This window comes from Vigna angularis, chromosome 1 (genome assembly GCF_016808095.1).
Source record: "Vigna angularis cultivar LongXiaoDou No.4 chromosome 1, ASM1680809v1, whole genome shotgun sequence".
Taxonomy (NCBI): domain Eukaryota; kingdom Viridiplantae; phylum Streptophyta; class Magnoliopsida; order Fabales; family Fabaceae; genus Vigna; species Vigna angularis.
Genome location: NC_068970.1, coordinates 15889288 through 15905042, shown reverse-complemented (window position 1 = coordinate 15905042; position 15755 = coordinate 15889288). Strand labels below are relative to the sequence as shown.

Sequence of the window (15755 nt, the reverse complement as noted above, 5' to 3'; positions counted from 1 at the left end):
AGTTATCATGGTAAAGACTTCATATATATTTACCGCTACATTGAGCCCAAATTTTAATATGTAGTTCCTAAGACATGTTGATGTATTTTGGCTGATCTATGACCTTTGATTGGTGAAAATATGTTGAGTTATACTTGTTAAAAAAAAATGAGTTTATAATATGAAGTATGATATCTGGCAATAGGTTTACTTTATTTTGGGTATTGACATCAAAATGGGTTATTGTCAATTTATAATTAAAGAATGAACATGATTGAGTTAGGTGGATAAGAGGGTATGATTTGTTGATTTTATGAAATGTTGGATTGGATATGAGAAATCATTACTTATGAAATGATGTTTACTACTGGGAGTAGTATGTTCGGTTTATACCATGAGAGCTGGATATGAACAAAGTAACACCCGAGGTTTATGAAAGCAGGCAGAAAGTGGTCTGACCATAAGGCTTTGACATAAATATATGGTTCATAAGTTTTATAGAAGCAGGCAGAGAGAGGTCTGACCATAAGGCTTCAGAAAGTAAGACATAGTATACAGGTGAGGCTTAAGGAAGCAGGCAGAGAGCGGTCTGACCATAAGGCTTCGTGAGTAAGCATGATACACTTGTAAGGTTTATGAAAATGAGAAAGATGATTTTGATAATGATGAATTAATGAGATTGGGATAATGATATTTTATCAATTGCAGAAATACATGATTGAAATATTTTTATTACAAGTTTAATGATTTTATGATATGGTTGGCTTACCCTTATTTGTTTGTGCTATGATCATATAACTCATGTTATATGTGAATAGATAATGTTGCATATGCGGTTGAAAAAGCTTAGAGATGAGAGAGATGCGGGGAAAAGCTTTCAGGGATTTTTGTAAAAAAAAAGAATAAATTTGTATTGGAAAAATTATGTTGTGTAAGACTTATAAGTTGAAATTTCAAAATTTATGTTAAGTGGTGAAGACTATATTGTTTAAAGTTTGTAAGTTTGGTATTGTACTTTGGAGGAATTGAAATAAAGTTTGATTGTTTATATGAGATATCAAATTAATTTAGTCTCTACTATCAGTAATACCCTTTAAAATATTTGGGTGTTACAGTTTTTGCTTCTCGTATTGGTTTGCAGTGGCGATGCCAGCCTTCATCGTTCTTCCATGGTTGCTGTGGGTGGCTGTGTGATTGTTTAAGTGGTTGGCGGTGGACGTTGTACGCGTGAAAAAGAAGGACGACATGCACAGGTTCATGGATGAGGCCGAGATGAGGAGGTCCACTAAATTGTGGAGTATGGAGACTGTAGAAGCAGTGCGTGAGGGAGCGTCTGATGCAGCACTCCTTGAAGCAGCAGCAATATGGAACATCAGTGTAACCCTTGCTTTTGCTTTTCTTGCAGGTGAAGGAGTTCTGAACTTTGTGCAAAGGCAGTCAAGGTGGACGACTTTGGTGAAGCCGCGAGGATATAGTTGAAGCTGTTGTAGGAATCTAGTGCTGTTACTGGAGCTTTGTGCTACCCTTTGTGAAGAGACCGAAGGTTGTGCAAGGGTGATAGTGTTTAGGTAACACAGTATCAGACCGGTTGGAAGGTTGTTAACCATTTTGTATACTGTTGCAGACCTAAAGAAGAAGTAGGGTGGGTGGTGCGTGGTGAAAGTGGTGAAAGTGTGTTCCAGCAAGAGTGTCTTTCTTTGCATTGTCATAATTTGGGGTTCATTATACATGTATGATTGAAAGTCATCCAAGTTAATTGATGACCCAGTTAGAAAAAGGATTTACGATTTGGGAAGCTTTGTGTTGAATTGGTTGAAGGTATATGATGTTTAAAATATTAATGAGTTGCCTAACTTTACAATATATTTACCATTTAAAATTACATTTTAAAATACAATCATTTTACTACATTATAACTTTTATAATTTTGTAAACATTAATTTTGACAATTATTTCTAATTTTTTCCTCTTCATAAACATTTTTACAATTAAATATAATATTACAAAATTACATTTTATAATACTTTTATAACTAGGGGCAATTTGGTCATCTTCATTTTCTACCAATTAAACTAATTTTTAAAATCTATCACATCAATCAAATCCTACACTAATTCTCATAAACTTTACTTCCAAATCCACTCTCAATTATCCACAAATCCACTCAAAAAAACAACTAACAAAATTACCCTCAAATCCACACAAATCCATTCAAATCATCTCTCCCAAATCATCTCCCCCAAATTCTCCCAAAAGAACACACCCTGAATGAGCCTGCCAGGCAATGAACATGTCTTGTGACAATAGATTGTAATTTCTAACCCGTATTTTTAGTAATGGACTAGTTCAATCTGGTTTGCTTTTTACATGCGAAAAGCAAACTGAATATAAAATCAGAATGTGCTTGCCTATTTTGCCACCTCAACTTTTTGTGTATTCATTTTCCATTTTCTTCCTAAATAAGGGGATTTAATTTGTTTCAATTGGTACAACACAAACTCAGAAATAAACAAAGCACAAAAGATATCAAGTTGTTAGATTATGAATCAAAATTTATGTGCTTTCCAATCATTATTTTTGTACATTGATTTATTTTATTTTATTATAACATTATTGCTTTATTTGGTCTACTTCCCTTTATTTTAAAATGAAGTATGGTTTTTTAACAACTCTAAAGTGAAATACAATATCAATTTAACAACATATTAAAGTTTTATTTTATTTTTAAGATAGTATATTTTATTTTATTATTTTTATTTAGTATTTAAATTTTTTATTATTAATTTTTTTTTATTTGGTATAAAAAAATTATATTTTTTAATTCACTTTCTTAGTAGTTTAATTTTTTTTTTGGGTGTCACCATTCATATCTTATCTCGTCATTTTACTTATCTTCATATAAATACAAAATTATTTCATACAACTATGAAATTATGTTATTAATATTAAATAGTATTGTGATTAATCTAAAATTATATTAACTTTTATGGCTTATGTGAACATGTGTTGAATAACAAAAATGATTTCATTAATGGTATGACAAAGACAATCACTTGATCAATATATTTAGAAAACATGATGACTTTGTTAACTAACCTGTTTTCAATGAAAACAATACAAATTATTCGTTGTTTTTCATTAAATACAATACCACTTATCTTTTAATCATTAACCTTCACAATTGTTAATGTGTGGATAAAGTAAGTAAGATAATAAAATAAGATAACAATCACGATACCTAGTAACAAAACCTCAATTGAAAAATATAACCTTTTTAATATTCAATAAAAAATAGAAACTTAATTAAAAATATCCAATTTCATCAAAAACTTAAAAATTAATTAAATTCGATTTTAAATTTTAAAATTTTCCTTCCTTTACTTTTGAATAAAAAAAAATAATTCAAAGTTCAATTTTCTAATTTTAAAAAATTTACAATAAATTGTATCATTTGAATAATTATCTGAAAATAATGGTACTAGTGAAAGAAAAAAAAGAATTAAAGTGTGTTATCTTGGAAAAGAAAATATTTCCTTGCATGTAGAAAACGTGCTACATTAACAGAATAAGGGATTTTGAATTTATAGTGAATTTTGGGTCAGTAGGGAATGCAATTTTTTTGTCTTACATGAAACAAAAAACATGATAGAACTTGGTTCTGCAATCTATTTAATATAGCAAATAAATGAACCGGGTCCAGCTAATCACCATCATCTTTACACCTTTCAATATTTTCTTAAAAGATAATGTTATCTATATAAAGATGGAGAGGCATCCCCTAACTCTAAAGTACAAGTTTAGGATATTATTTTTTTTACAAAATTAATTTTAAAGATTGAATGAAGCGTTTTTTGTTTTGATAAGTATTTATATAAAATTTGATATAAATCAAACAGTATATTATATTTTTAATATATATATATATATATATATATATATATATAATTGTTCATATTGATTTTTCCAACATTTGCTGAACTGCACGTTCTGAAACTAAATTTATACAGGTAAAATAAATTATTAAATATATTTTTAATCAATTATTCACTAAAATTATATTTTGTTTCTGTTTTAAAGTATGTATAAACTTTATATCGACATTTTATAAAAAATATAAAATGCTCTTAACAACAAGTGACACTTAACATTAGAATCTCTTTTTCTTTTTGTAAGGTTTATTCTCCTCTCTTTCTAGTGGTAGCAAGAGTTTTTGTGATGAACAATTTTTCCTAACATTTCTCATATATGCTAAAATATTGTCGTTCATAATTTTATAGTCTCTTCATTCTTCTCTTCCCTTCATCAGCCTCTCTACCTCTCTCTCTCATGTCTCAGTAATAATTAGAAATAACAAAGGTATTTGCAGCGCATAGTTAGAACGTGTAGGTATTTATTATTCGATCGCTAGTAAATATTTTAATATTCACCAAGAGTCAAATACAGATATTATACTATATATACTTACAAGTATTTATTATTTATAAAAAAATTAAAATTAAAATTTAATTTATATTTTATCAAGTTAAATTTAATTAAAATTAAAATTAATTTATATTTTATTAAGTTAAATTTAATTAAAATTAAATTTTAAGTTATATTATATTTTATTTTGTAATTTTATTTTAAAAATTTATAAAATATTTTTTTAAATATTCGTGGATATCTACATATACCTACATGTTTTAAATATTCTGGTTGTAAGTATATTACAAGTAGACACTATTCGTACCCGACCTGATCTGTTATCATCCATAATCACCACATGCTCCCACCTCTCTTTCTATACCCTTGCTCGCCATCACTCCCCAACTCTTCATATTGTCCTTTCTAATATCACTTCATCAAAACTCCTTTCTCACTTCCTCATATCCACCCACTACACCACTCTTCTTGATATGCAGACCTCTTACCAGATTGACAATTTGACCTTTTTTCACCAATTAGTCAAAATATAAACGATTGAGATCGAACTCATAATCCTTACTTCATTAACTATACACTTTGTCGTTTTAACAATAACATTAATTGTGTCAAGAAAAACATTTGTGACTTCAACTTCTCTTTTTAGAACAATTCATTCTTCTTCTTCAGCTTCTGCTCATAATTTACACTGTCACTTGATTTAATTGTCATGAGAGACATAGATGCAAGGAGCCTCAAATCCTAAACCTTTACCCTCCATGTCCACCTACATGTTGTCAAAACCGAAAGGATTGGGTTTCAGAATATTCTTCCGCAAGTGAAGGCACTAGTTTTACCTCAACGTTCCTTTTTATTTGTTTAAAACAGTCTTTGACCATATATCTTTGACCATATATCAGATGAAAAACAAATTATATGAATAAAACTCATGCTTCCTCCTTTTGAAGAAGGAAAAAAGTCCCTAAGATGCTCTCTCTCACTCAACATTCTTTTATTGTATTCTTTCTTCTCTCTCACTTTCTCATTTATTATATTTTTCTTTATAATATTATGGATATTCTTTTTTCCTTTTAAGGGAGTTTTTTTTGATAATTCTAATATTCTACAAAACTTCTAAAAAGTTTTTGTTGTATTATGAAGATTTACACAATACATAATAAATAAATTTTTAAGAACAGTAATCTACGTGCTTTAAAAAAATCCTTATTTATATTTTTTTTTGTCAACTTTTTCTACAATACTACATTACCTTACCTCCAACTACAAAGTCATCAACTCCTATCTCCGTAATCACAATTTAGGCATGTTCCTGTAACAATCTCCACTTCTAGCTCATTCACTTAAAACGACATTATTACAATAAAAGACAATAAAAAAAAGAAAAAAGTTACCCTGATGATAAAAATTAGAGAAAGAAGTGAAATATTCTAACACCATTAGTTGCTAAAAATATTTTTCATTCACAGGAAGAACACGATTTATACAAACTTTTAAAACAGAAACAAAATACAATTTTCGTAGATAATTTGAAAACAAAAAATATATTTAGTCTTAAAATAAATAAGAAATAGTCATTTCTATCTCACGTGTGGAAAAGTTAGTACGCGCAATTACCAATTCTCATTATAATAACTCTCCACGCGGTGCAAATTAAAAATGTGAAAATCATTTACGCGGCATTTTATTTTTGTTTTTCTTGTCAAAATGCTTACTGACTAGGACTTTGAACAATTTTTTTTGCCATAATTTCTTCGTTGAGACAATATATGAATTTCAAAATATTTCTTTTAATTGAAGGAATATGAATTTATCGTAAGACTTTGGAAGACTACAAAATATAACGATTTGATTGAGAAGAATAATGTTTTAGATATCAATTTTCTACTTTGTATGTAAACTTGGATGTAGAGATGAAAACGGCATATACTGCTTATCTGTTACCGATAAAAATAAAAAACTTTATTTATTATATGATTCATTACAAGTTGGATATTAGTGTAAAAACTACCTTCATATATATATATATATATATATATATATATATATATATATATATATATATATATATTCACGAATATTAGAAAAATTATAATTTTTTTAAATAAAATTATAAAAATATGTAAAATATAATATAAATTAAAATTTAATTTAATAAAATATAAATTAATTTTAATTTTTAATTAAATTTAACTTATTAAAAATATTTTCTATTTTAATTTTTTAATAATGAATACTTGATGTACGGGTAATATAATATTCACATTTCACTTGTTAATAGAAAGAGCTTAAAATACATCCATTAACTATTTAGATATAATAAATATTCATAAATACCAATTATTTACCTTAATTTTATTTAAAATACGCATGAATACAATTATTTTTGACATATTGATGATAATCTTAAACAAGAAACAAGTTTACATTTTGTTTAAAAAATGGAATGTATAAGCATTTAAATAATCTTTCAAAAAGATATTTTTGTATCTAACTTAGATTATATAATGTGATAAAAAAATAGAATTTAGAGATAAAATGCACCTGAATCTAAAATTCAAGAGAAAACAAATAAAAACAAATTTAATTATTAGAAAGTGGATTTTAAGCCTAACTTCAATCCCACAAAATCAGCTTGTAAGCTTGTAAGGTGAGGTTTGCACCTCAATTATATATTATAATTTCGAGCGTAATATTAGAAATGGGTGATACGATAGTGGCCGACAACGGGTGGAATAAAAATGCCTAAAAAACAAGAAATATCGCTAGAAAATGTTTCAACCATGACTCTGATACCATATTAAAAAGTGAGTTTTAAGCCACCTCACTTATATATTATAATTTGATCTGGGACTTCCAACATTAATGTCATTAAATTTTCTAAATTGTATTGTTAATCTTAGATAATTACTCAATTATAAATCTACCTTTTTAAAATTTATTAAATTAATAAAAAAATAATACTTAATAAGTGAATCTAAAAGTATTTTCTAATATATTATTAATTTGGGAAGTGTTTTTTATTTATGTCATGGATATTCTCTCTGGAATTGTCAAAGAATATCCTCCCAGATAGTTATGATTAATGTATAAAAAAGTATATTTGAGAGAAAAGAAGCCACATTAATAATATAAAGTCGAATTTAAAAATTAAAAAGTTGACAGTAGAATAATTAATCACGGTCTCTCAAATGCTATAGAGCACTCCGCTATCATTAACCTGAATAAATAACTTCCCTCGTTTTCTCCATTTATTACTATAGTATAACTTATTATATTATAATTCCCGACAAAGAAAGAAATTAACAAACTTTCAATTTTGTTGCGTTTCTGGTGATATTTCTGACATTATATGACTCACAACCACACATCTTTCAATGTGCACCACTAATTTGAGTAGCCAAGTGCTGTCAAAACTAGCTTCGTCCCAATGTGGATTGTGCTGAAATTATATCTTGTATACTTTGTTGGCACCCTAGTTGGCTTATCAAGCTTCTTGACTCTAGCATTGGTAGAGAAGGTATAGTCCGCTCAGAAAAAACGATGAGTCCCATGAGCATGATCACGACCATGACCGTGATGTTTCTTTAGTCAAGTCAAGGTTCGATACCTGCTAAGGTTGCTTAGAATTTCGTGAAGATTGTTGTATGTACGCGGTTACCCTCCATAGCATAGTTACATTTGGACAGTGATTCAGTGTGCTTGTGTCAGATAGGTGAGATTTGGGTTGTGAGTTGAGTTCGGACCTCTGATTTAGATGGAGCTCAAATCGTTCTCTTCTAGTTCTGTGTCCACATCTGATGTTGCCCGTGTTGGAAGATCCTATTCTACTTTCATCTCCACTTTCAGGCACAAAGTTGGAGTTAAATTTTCTACCCACTTCAAGTGCCGCAGAGGTAACTAACAATTGCCCAAATTCTTGGAGGTTTTATTCTTCTATTTTTTTTCCCTTTGATTTTCGTTGTTTTTATTTCTTTTTATGATACTGGACCTGCTTGTTAGTTTGAGCTTCTTGTTTTAGTTTTTTTTATCAGTAAAACTGAATATCTGAACTAATTGTAGCTGATGAGGTAGGTATAAGCCATGGTTAATTTCGTTCATTCGTTTCTAAAGTTGACATTTTTACTAGTATTTGATGCCCCCTTTTTTCTACTTCAAAGAATGTGGGAAGATATGCTTCTTGTTTGAAAAATAAAATTGTTTTGGATTTTTTGGGGGTCGAATAGGACTGTGAGTTTAATGCCTTCCAATGTTTAATTTCAGGGTTGTTTCTGAGGACTTACAGTGGTTCGGACAAGGCATATTTCACAAATGAAGTTGTAAGTAGTTCAGTTGGTCAAGATAATCTTGCAGCAGAAACGAATTTCCGTAGAATTAACGGAACCAATGGCTCAACTTCGAGCTTCTATTACAGAAATCTGAGAGTACTTGATGCTTTTGATGATGAATATGGGGGAGTTGTCGTTGATTCAGATAGGATACCATCCAACCCATATACCTTCGCATCTTTGTTGCGTTTGTCTCTCTTTCAGTGGAAAAAGATGGTAAATTCTCTGTCCATGTTTTCATCCTCCCTAACATGAACTGTGCTACTTGCAAATCAGTCACCTCTTAATGTGATTCTGGTGTTTCGTCGTTTGAAACAAGTCATGTTTGAGAAAACAAAGACATATCAGTATTTTCCATTTACTTTATATTTTGAGACTGCGTCTGCTTCTATGTTATGCATTAAGATATCTGATCATTTACAGGGAAAAAAGGGAATTTGGCTTAAGTTGCAGTTAGAGCAATCTGACCTTGTTCCAATTGCTGTTAAGGTAACTCAACTTTTAACATATCTACTATTGACAAAATAAACAAAATAGATATGCAAATGATAGCTTATTAGTAACCTCATTTTGGTCTCAGGAAGGCTTCCAATACCACCATGCCGAACCAGGATATTTGATGTTAACTTACTGGATTCCTGAAGGACCCAGCATGCTTCCAGCGAATGCCTCTCATCAAGTTGGAGTTGGTGGGTTTGTCATCAACGACAAAAATGAAGTATGGTTGCTTCTAATATAGTAAACATTAGACGGAAGCAAACACATTTAAATCATGCAGAAACTGATATTTGTGTAATTTTCTGTTTAAAAATTTATGAAGGTGCTTGTAGTACAAGAGAAACACTGCTCTCCAGCAACTCTTGGTCTTTGGAAGATACCAACTGGATTCATTCTTGAGGTATTTGACGTGTACCTTCACTTAATTTTCTTTAAATGCTCTTGAAATGAAATATAAAGACCAAATTAGAGATGCTGTTAAATGGCTATCTCATTTCTGTAATTCTATTTCAACTTGAATTCTTTATCACTTACCTGTTTGAATATTGTCTCAGGCAGAGGAGATATATACTGGAGCTGTAAGAGAAGTGAAGGAGGAAACTGGGGTAAGTTTGATGAAATTTTATGTTTTCCTGGGGTGCAAATTGGAATTGAATTTATTCATGGGGTTGTATGCTAAGTTTCAATTCTCTGAGGGGCTTTCTTTTTATGCTAGCTGTTTTATGTTGCAGATCGATACAGAGTTCATTGAAGTCATAGCATTTAGGTAACAACTCCGTTCATACTCCCAGCCATCAAGAAAGTGGAACTTTTCTTTAATAAAATAAATTTGAAACTATAACTATTCATTCTGTTTATATACTCGATTCATAGTAAATAATTTATAGTAATTGGATTACTGGATGGGTTAAAGTACTTAGTGACAGAATCTAGTAAGGTGAGAGTGGTACATGATTTACCTTTTATTTCAGTACTGCCACAGTTTTGTTGTATTTATCTTCAAGGTCCGATGAATTTCTTCATCAATTGTAGGCATGCTCATAATGTGGCCTTTGAGAAGTCAGATTTGTTCTTCATCTGCATGCTAAGACCCCTGTCATCTGAGATCATTGTTGATGATCTTGAAATTGAAGCAGCAAAGGTGAGATATTCTTACTCATGAAGACAATTAATGGAAACTTTTACTGAGGTGGTAACTCATGTCTTTGCTGTTCCTTATATGTCTTGTTGCATTCAAAGTTTCACTGATCTGAGTTTCAAAAAACTGTTATGGGTGATGTGATGCAGTGGATGCCTCTGGTTGAGTTTGTAGAGCAACCACTGATCCAAGAAGACTCCATGTTCAAGAAGATCGTGGATATCTTTATTGCTCGTCTGGGGAAACGATATTGTGGCTTATCAACTCATCAAGTAGTTTCAAAGTTTGATGGCATGGTATCTTCCTTGTACTACAATGTCATCGACAATGAAGATACCTGTGTTGGAAAATGAGAACTCAAAAGGAGCATGAAACGCTTCTTGGCTCGATGTATAACAACCCTCGCTTCTCAAATTTCAGCATGAAGCTGAAAACCGAGCTAACCACTATACTGTGTATGTTAACATGCAAATCACAATTTATCCCTATTATGTATATAAATATCTCCATCATGCTGCTGCTTCATCATCATCATCACATTCTACATTTACCAATCATTCTTGCAAAAAGAACATCAACGTGCAGTTAAATTTGAAGGTTAATAACATGTTAAAAACGAAGTTTACAGGAAATCTTCATGAATATTGCCATAGACCTATTATAATTGGGTCATTTTTTCAACAACCCAAGATCATAAACATTATTATTCAACGATATAAGACATTATCTATATGGGTTAAGGGTTTCATTCCAAGTAGTAGCTTGTCAATATAATGTTTGGATATTTAACATTAATTAGAAATAATTTATAATATATAACTTAATACTAGCTTTGTTTTACATAATCATTCTGAAGGTTGAAGTAAGTTTAAAAATTATTTTTAATATTATATCAAAGTTATAAATTAGAGTTTATTGAAATTTGTTATTAATTTATTATGTCACTAAAAATTTGTTATTTGTTGAATTTATTTGACTTGTTATTGAATTAATATTAGACAATTTATTAATTTTTAATTTTATATATGTTTTGATATAAGAAAGTGTTAAATTAAAAATAATATAAATTTATAATATATAAGTTAATATAAATCTTATTTTCTATATTGATTCGATCTTTGGTTAAAAATTTACTATTGCTTATGTCTTTCTGAATTTCTTCTCCATTAGCATAAATAAACGACATTGTTATTAGATAGGAATGAAACAAAATAGTTGGAGTGGCTGAAGAAGACCTCTTCTAATTTGACAATGACATTGGGAAAGCAGGCAGCGAGATTTTTCCTGAGAGTAAAACGTTCGCTGTTGAGACAGTATAATTTATATTAGAATAGAATAATACCAGTTTTTAAATTAAATTAGTAAATAAGAGATGCTAAACTATTTGAAAAAATTTAATTACGTTTCTGATTATTATTTTTCCTTCAATTGAGTACTTATATTTAATTTTGAATTTGATAATTTTGATAAAGGGTCTAACGAAAAATTGACCACTCGTCTAATTATGAAATAAAAAGATTGAAGGTTCTAGAGTTTTAAACGGAAAATTTGCTTTGATGTTTGTTGGTGGCATCAATCATTTGATGGCAAAGACCAAATAAATTTAGTCACAATTAAATCATAATGTTTAAACTACTATACTTTTTAATTATATCTTGACTAATAAATATTAATAGGTATATTTTTTGGCGCAGCAGTTACACTTTCACGTGGTTGAAGTTTGAGAATAATGTGAGTCATGGGTAGGGTTTAGTTTATCCAGAAAGCCAATGCCACGTGACTTTATGTGAGTTTTGTTTCAGAACTCAATGAGTGAATATTTATTTATTTAGTTTTAATTCTCTTGAACGGACATAATCATTTATATAATTTGGGACAGCCTGTAGTTTATGCTCTTTCACTCTTAACATTAAATTACTGTGAAATATTTTAGTAATTAGATAACTTTTTTTTATAAAAAAAATATTCTCAATAGTTTAAATTTAAATTTCATTTTCTTTTATTAAATATTGGAAATGTTTATTCTCGTGTCATTTCATAAAATAATTTAAACGACCAAAGAAAATATTATATTAAAACAGAAAAAAAATAGGGTAATAAAAACAAAAGAAAAATCCAAACTTCACAAACTTAGCATACCAACCATGTAAGAATTTTCTGTTAAATAGAAACATCAAAACAGGACAACAATCAAATATTAAACTATGGCACTCCGTACATGGTTTCATAAACATAAAAAACGTCTAACAATAGAACATAAGAATAAATATTACCTTATCAAAACTCAAGAGAAAACTAACACATGAAAGGATTATGCTCCCTAGGGTTTAAGAGAGGCAGATAAATGGAAAACATTTCTTCTCGATTTGAGATACACATTTCGGGTGTGTTCACTTGAGATGATTTGGGAGAGAGTGATTGAATGAATTTAAAGGGATATTTGAGAGTAAATTTTTTTGTTGTTTATTTTAGTAGATTTGGAAGTAAAGTTTATGAGAATTAGTGTAAGATTTGATTCATCTGACAGATTTAAAAAATTTGTTTAATTGGTATAAATTAAAAATTACCAAAATGCCCCTAGTTATTAAAGTAATATAAAATGATATTTGTTAATGTTATATTTAATTGTAAAAATGTTTATAAAAAGTAAAAAATTAAAAATAATTATTAAAAAGTAAAAAAAATTATAATTTAGTAAAATAAATTTATTTTTAAATGTAATATTTGTTTGTAATATAATTTACTACCAAGTAATATGAATTTATTTGTTATAGAAGTGAGATTGATTATTTTAAATTAAATATAATTTAGTAAAATAAAATTATTTTAAATTTAATATTTTTTGTAATATAATTTACTACGTATGATTTGTAATATAATTTAATAATTTTCTGTAATATAATATTAAATGATGTTAAATATTTATATATTAGAAATATAATTTAATATTTTTTTGTAATATAATATTAAATATTGTTAAATATTTATATATTACCTTCTAAATTTTATTTTAGAAGCAATTTAATGCATCAAATAAAACGCATTTTTATTGGTTATAAATAATCAATTACAAATAGAAGAATAATAATACTACAAATAGAAGAATAATAATACTGCATTGCACTAATATTAAAGAATAAAAGAAAGATTAGAAAGAAAATATAGGGAAAACTTCTTCTTTCTTCTACACGTCTTTGCAGAAAGAGACACGGGTAATGTTGTTGCTGAGTTTGAAGGGTGTGTGTTTGGTTCCAAGGGTTGTAGAGGATAAGTCTGAGATTGGATGAACCTCTCTAGCTTATTTTTTGTTTTTTTCCCGACTTGGTTTCTCAGATCTATTACCACCCTTTCTGCATTTCCCCTATCTCTTACAAATCACAATCCTTTCTCTTCATTGCCTGGTAAGACATGAGTAGAGGAGATTTTGAAGAAGATACAGGTGTGTTCTTTCCTCTCTTTCAACAATCAAGTCCTCACCTTTCTCATTTTTGTCTGCTTATTTTCAAGCTTTTTAGTTGTTGGTTGTGCTTACTTTTCTTTTTCTTTTTTATCTTGAGAATGTCATTTTTTTGTATGAAGTGTGTGGTTCCTCATTTTAATAATTCCTCTTATTTACAACCAAATTTCTCTTTATTTTGTGTTGGCTCTTGGGATTGCTTGAACATGCAGAAATGTGTTGGTGACAGTGGATCTCTGGCCAGAAGCCAAGGCAGTTGGATCCTCCACCTCCGTCGCATATAATCCAGCGTCCACCACCAAAGCAACCTCCAGCTTCGTCGAACATGGCGCCTTCACCTCTAACGTTGGAACCGAAAACACGGTTAGTCAAACGTCAAGCCAAACACACATGGAACCGAACATCGTGCTTGGGAACCGAATACACAATGGTTGTGAATAATGGGAACCGAATAACAGCAACTGGGAACCGAATACAGGTGCCATGTAAATTCTTCCCACCTCTGGAACCGAATACGAGTGGAAGGGAACCGAATACACCTCCAAAATATTTCATTTCAGCCACTGTTCTTCATCTTGTTCAGCTTCAGACTTCATCTTCAACCATCATCTTCATATGGAATTGGTTATTTCATAGTTAGAATCGATGTACGTAAGCTTCAGGACTTGGGTTGGAATTATATAATAGGCAAAGGGTAAAGAAATTTGAAAGGAGAGCCCAATCACGTTCTAAGCTATGGTGTTGGCACCATATCAAAAGGGTACTGGAGAGACTAAAATGCCATTTAATTAGTAAAGAGATTACCAAGATAACTACATAACAAATATTAAGAGATACAACATATACAGAAGATATAATTAAACAACATTTATAGTATATTTTTATTATATTGGTAGAATTTAAAAGTTTTTGCTTAGAATATTTAACATAAATATAAACTTCGGATTCAAATTTAAAATGTAATATATGCATCAATAAATGGAGTCTGCTAATTATTTTGATTTTAACAAATAAACAAGTTTTAATTAATGTTTCTATGATGATATAAGAGTTGGTTTGAGGAATTGAATTGTTTAATGAATTTTGGTTTGTTGAGTTGAATTTAATGAGTTATTGTAAACAAGTTCTTGAATTATATTTGATTCTTGATGAATTGTAAATATTAGATTTGTTGTTTTGATTAGTTACGGTTGAACTTTGGATTAATAATAAGTTAGAAGAATGGTTGGTTTTTGGTTTAAAATTGGAGTTTTTATAGGTGAAACTCTAAAGAGACTGTTATTTGAGTAAGTTTGAGTTTTGAAGTTTGTTCTCATGTCATTTAAGACTTGATTGACCTTTTATGTTGCATAAATCTGGTTTGCATAGTGTGAAATATGATATTAGTGCTTTTGGGTAGTTCGCTTGATTTGATGGATTTAGTTCTTAGCCAAATGAGCAAATTTGTATTCAATTTGAGATATAAACATGTTTTCTAATCAATTACACTGCTAAGAATACTAATTAGGTCATTTGGATAGGTCTTGAGTGCATCTAAATCAAGTTTCTAAGTTTTTGTATTCTAGTATAGTGTTGAGCGTCCTATGTGGCATTGAACACTCCAAAACCTGAGAGCCATTGGACTCCAGTGCACAGAGCGACCATTCCAGGCGTTGAGTGTTGTGAAGTCAGTGAGTTCTCTGTTTTTTTAGACGTTGAGCGATGTCTTGGACATTGAGTACCACTTTCCACTACAAGTCTGAGCTTTCTTTCTCCTTTAATTCATTGGGCGATAGATTGTCTTGCTAAGCGAGACTCATGGCTCGTTTGGTGCCAGACTTAGCGTTGGGCACTTGTTTTCTTCAAATCTTTTCATCCGTTTCTATGTTTTTCTAATTCATGATTTGTTTGAACTAAATTAAAGTATACTTAAGTTAAATATTATTGATGCCTATTA

The 15755-nt window shown here is 29.5% G+C and overlaps 1 protein-coding gene and 1 long non-coding RNA gene across 2 annotated transcripts; both read left to right on the top strand.

The window, feature by feature from the left end:
• Positions 1-7767: 7767 nt before the first annotated feature.
• LOC108331756 (nudix hydrolase 8) lies at positions 7768-10893 on the top strand. Its single transcript, XM_017566669.2, has 9 exons — positions 7768-8294; positions 8662-8942; positions 9150-9215; positions 9307-9444; positions 9547-9624; positions 9779-9829; positions 9956-9990; positions 10257-10365; positions 10512-10893. The coding sequence occupies exons 1-9, from the start codon at positions 8156-8158 to the stop codon at positions 10713-10715; spliced, it is 1101 nt and encodes a 366-aa protein (XP_017422158.1). The 5' UTR covers positions 7768-8155; the 3' UTR covers positions 10716-10893.
• A 2594-nt stretch (positions 10894-13487) lies between these two features.
• Positions 13488-14660, top strand: LOC128197764 (uncharacterized). Its single transcript, XR_008250582.1, has 2 exons — positions 13488-13801; positions 14032-14660. It is a non-coding gene; the product is annotated as an uncharacterized LOC128197764 (long non-coding RNA).
• Positions 14661-15755: the final 1095 nt, after the last annotated feature.

Coding starts and splice junctions, on each gene's coding strand:
- LOC108331756 (XM_017566669.2), top strand. CDS start 8,156: ATGGAGCTCAAATCGTTCTCTTCTAGTTCTGTGTCCACATCTGATGTT. Junction 9,216..9,306: donor TTGTTCCAATTGCTGTTAAG/GTAACTCAACTT, acceptor TTTTGGTCTCAG/GAAGGCTTCCAATACCACCA. Junction 9,445..9,546: donor TCATCAACGACAAAAATGAA/GTATGGTTGCTT, acceptor AAATTTATGAAG/GTGCTTGTAGTACAAGAGAA.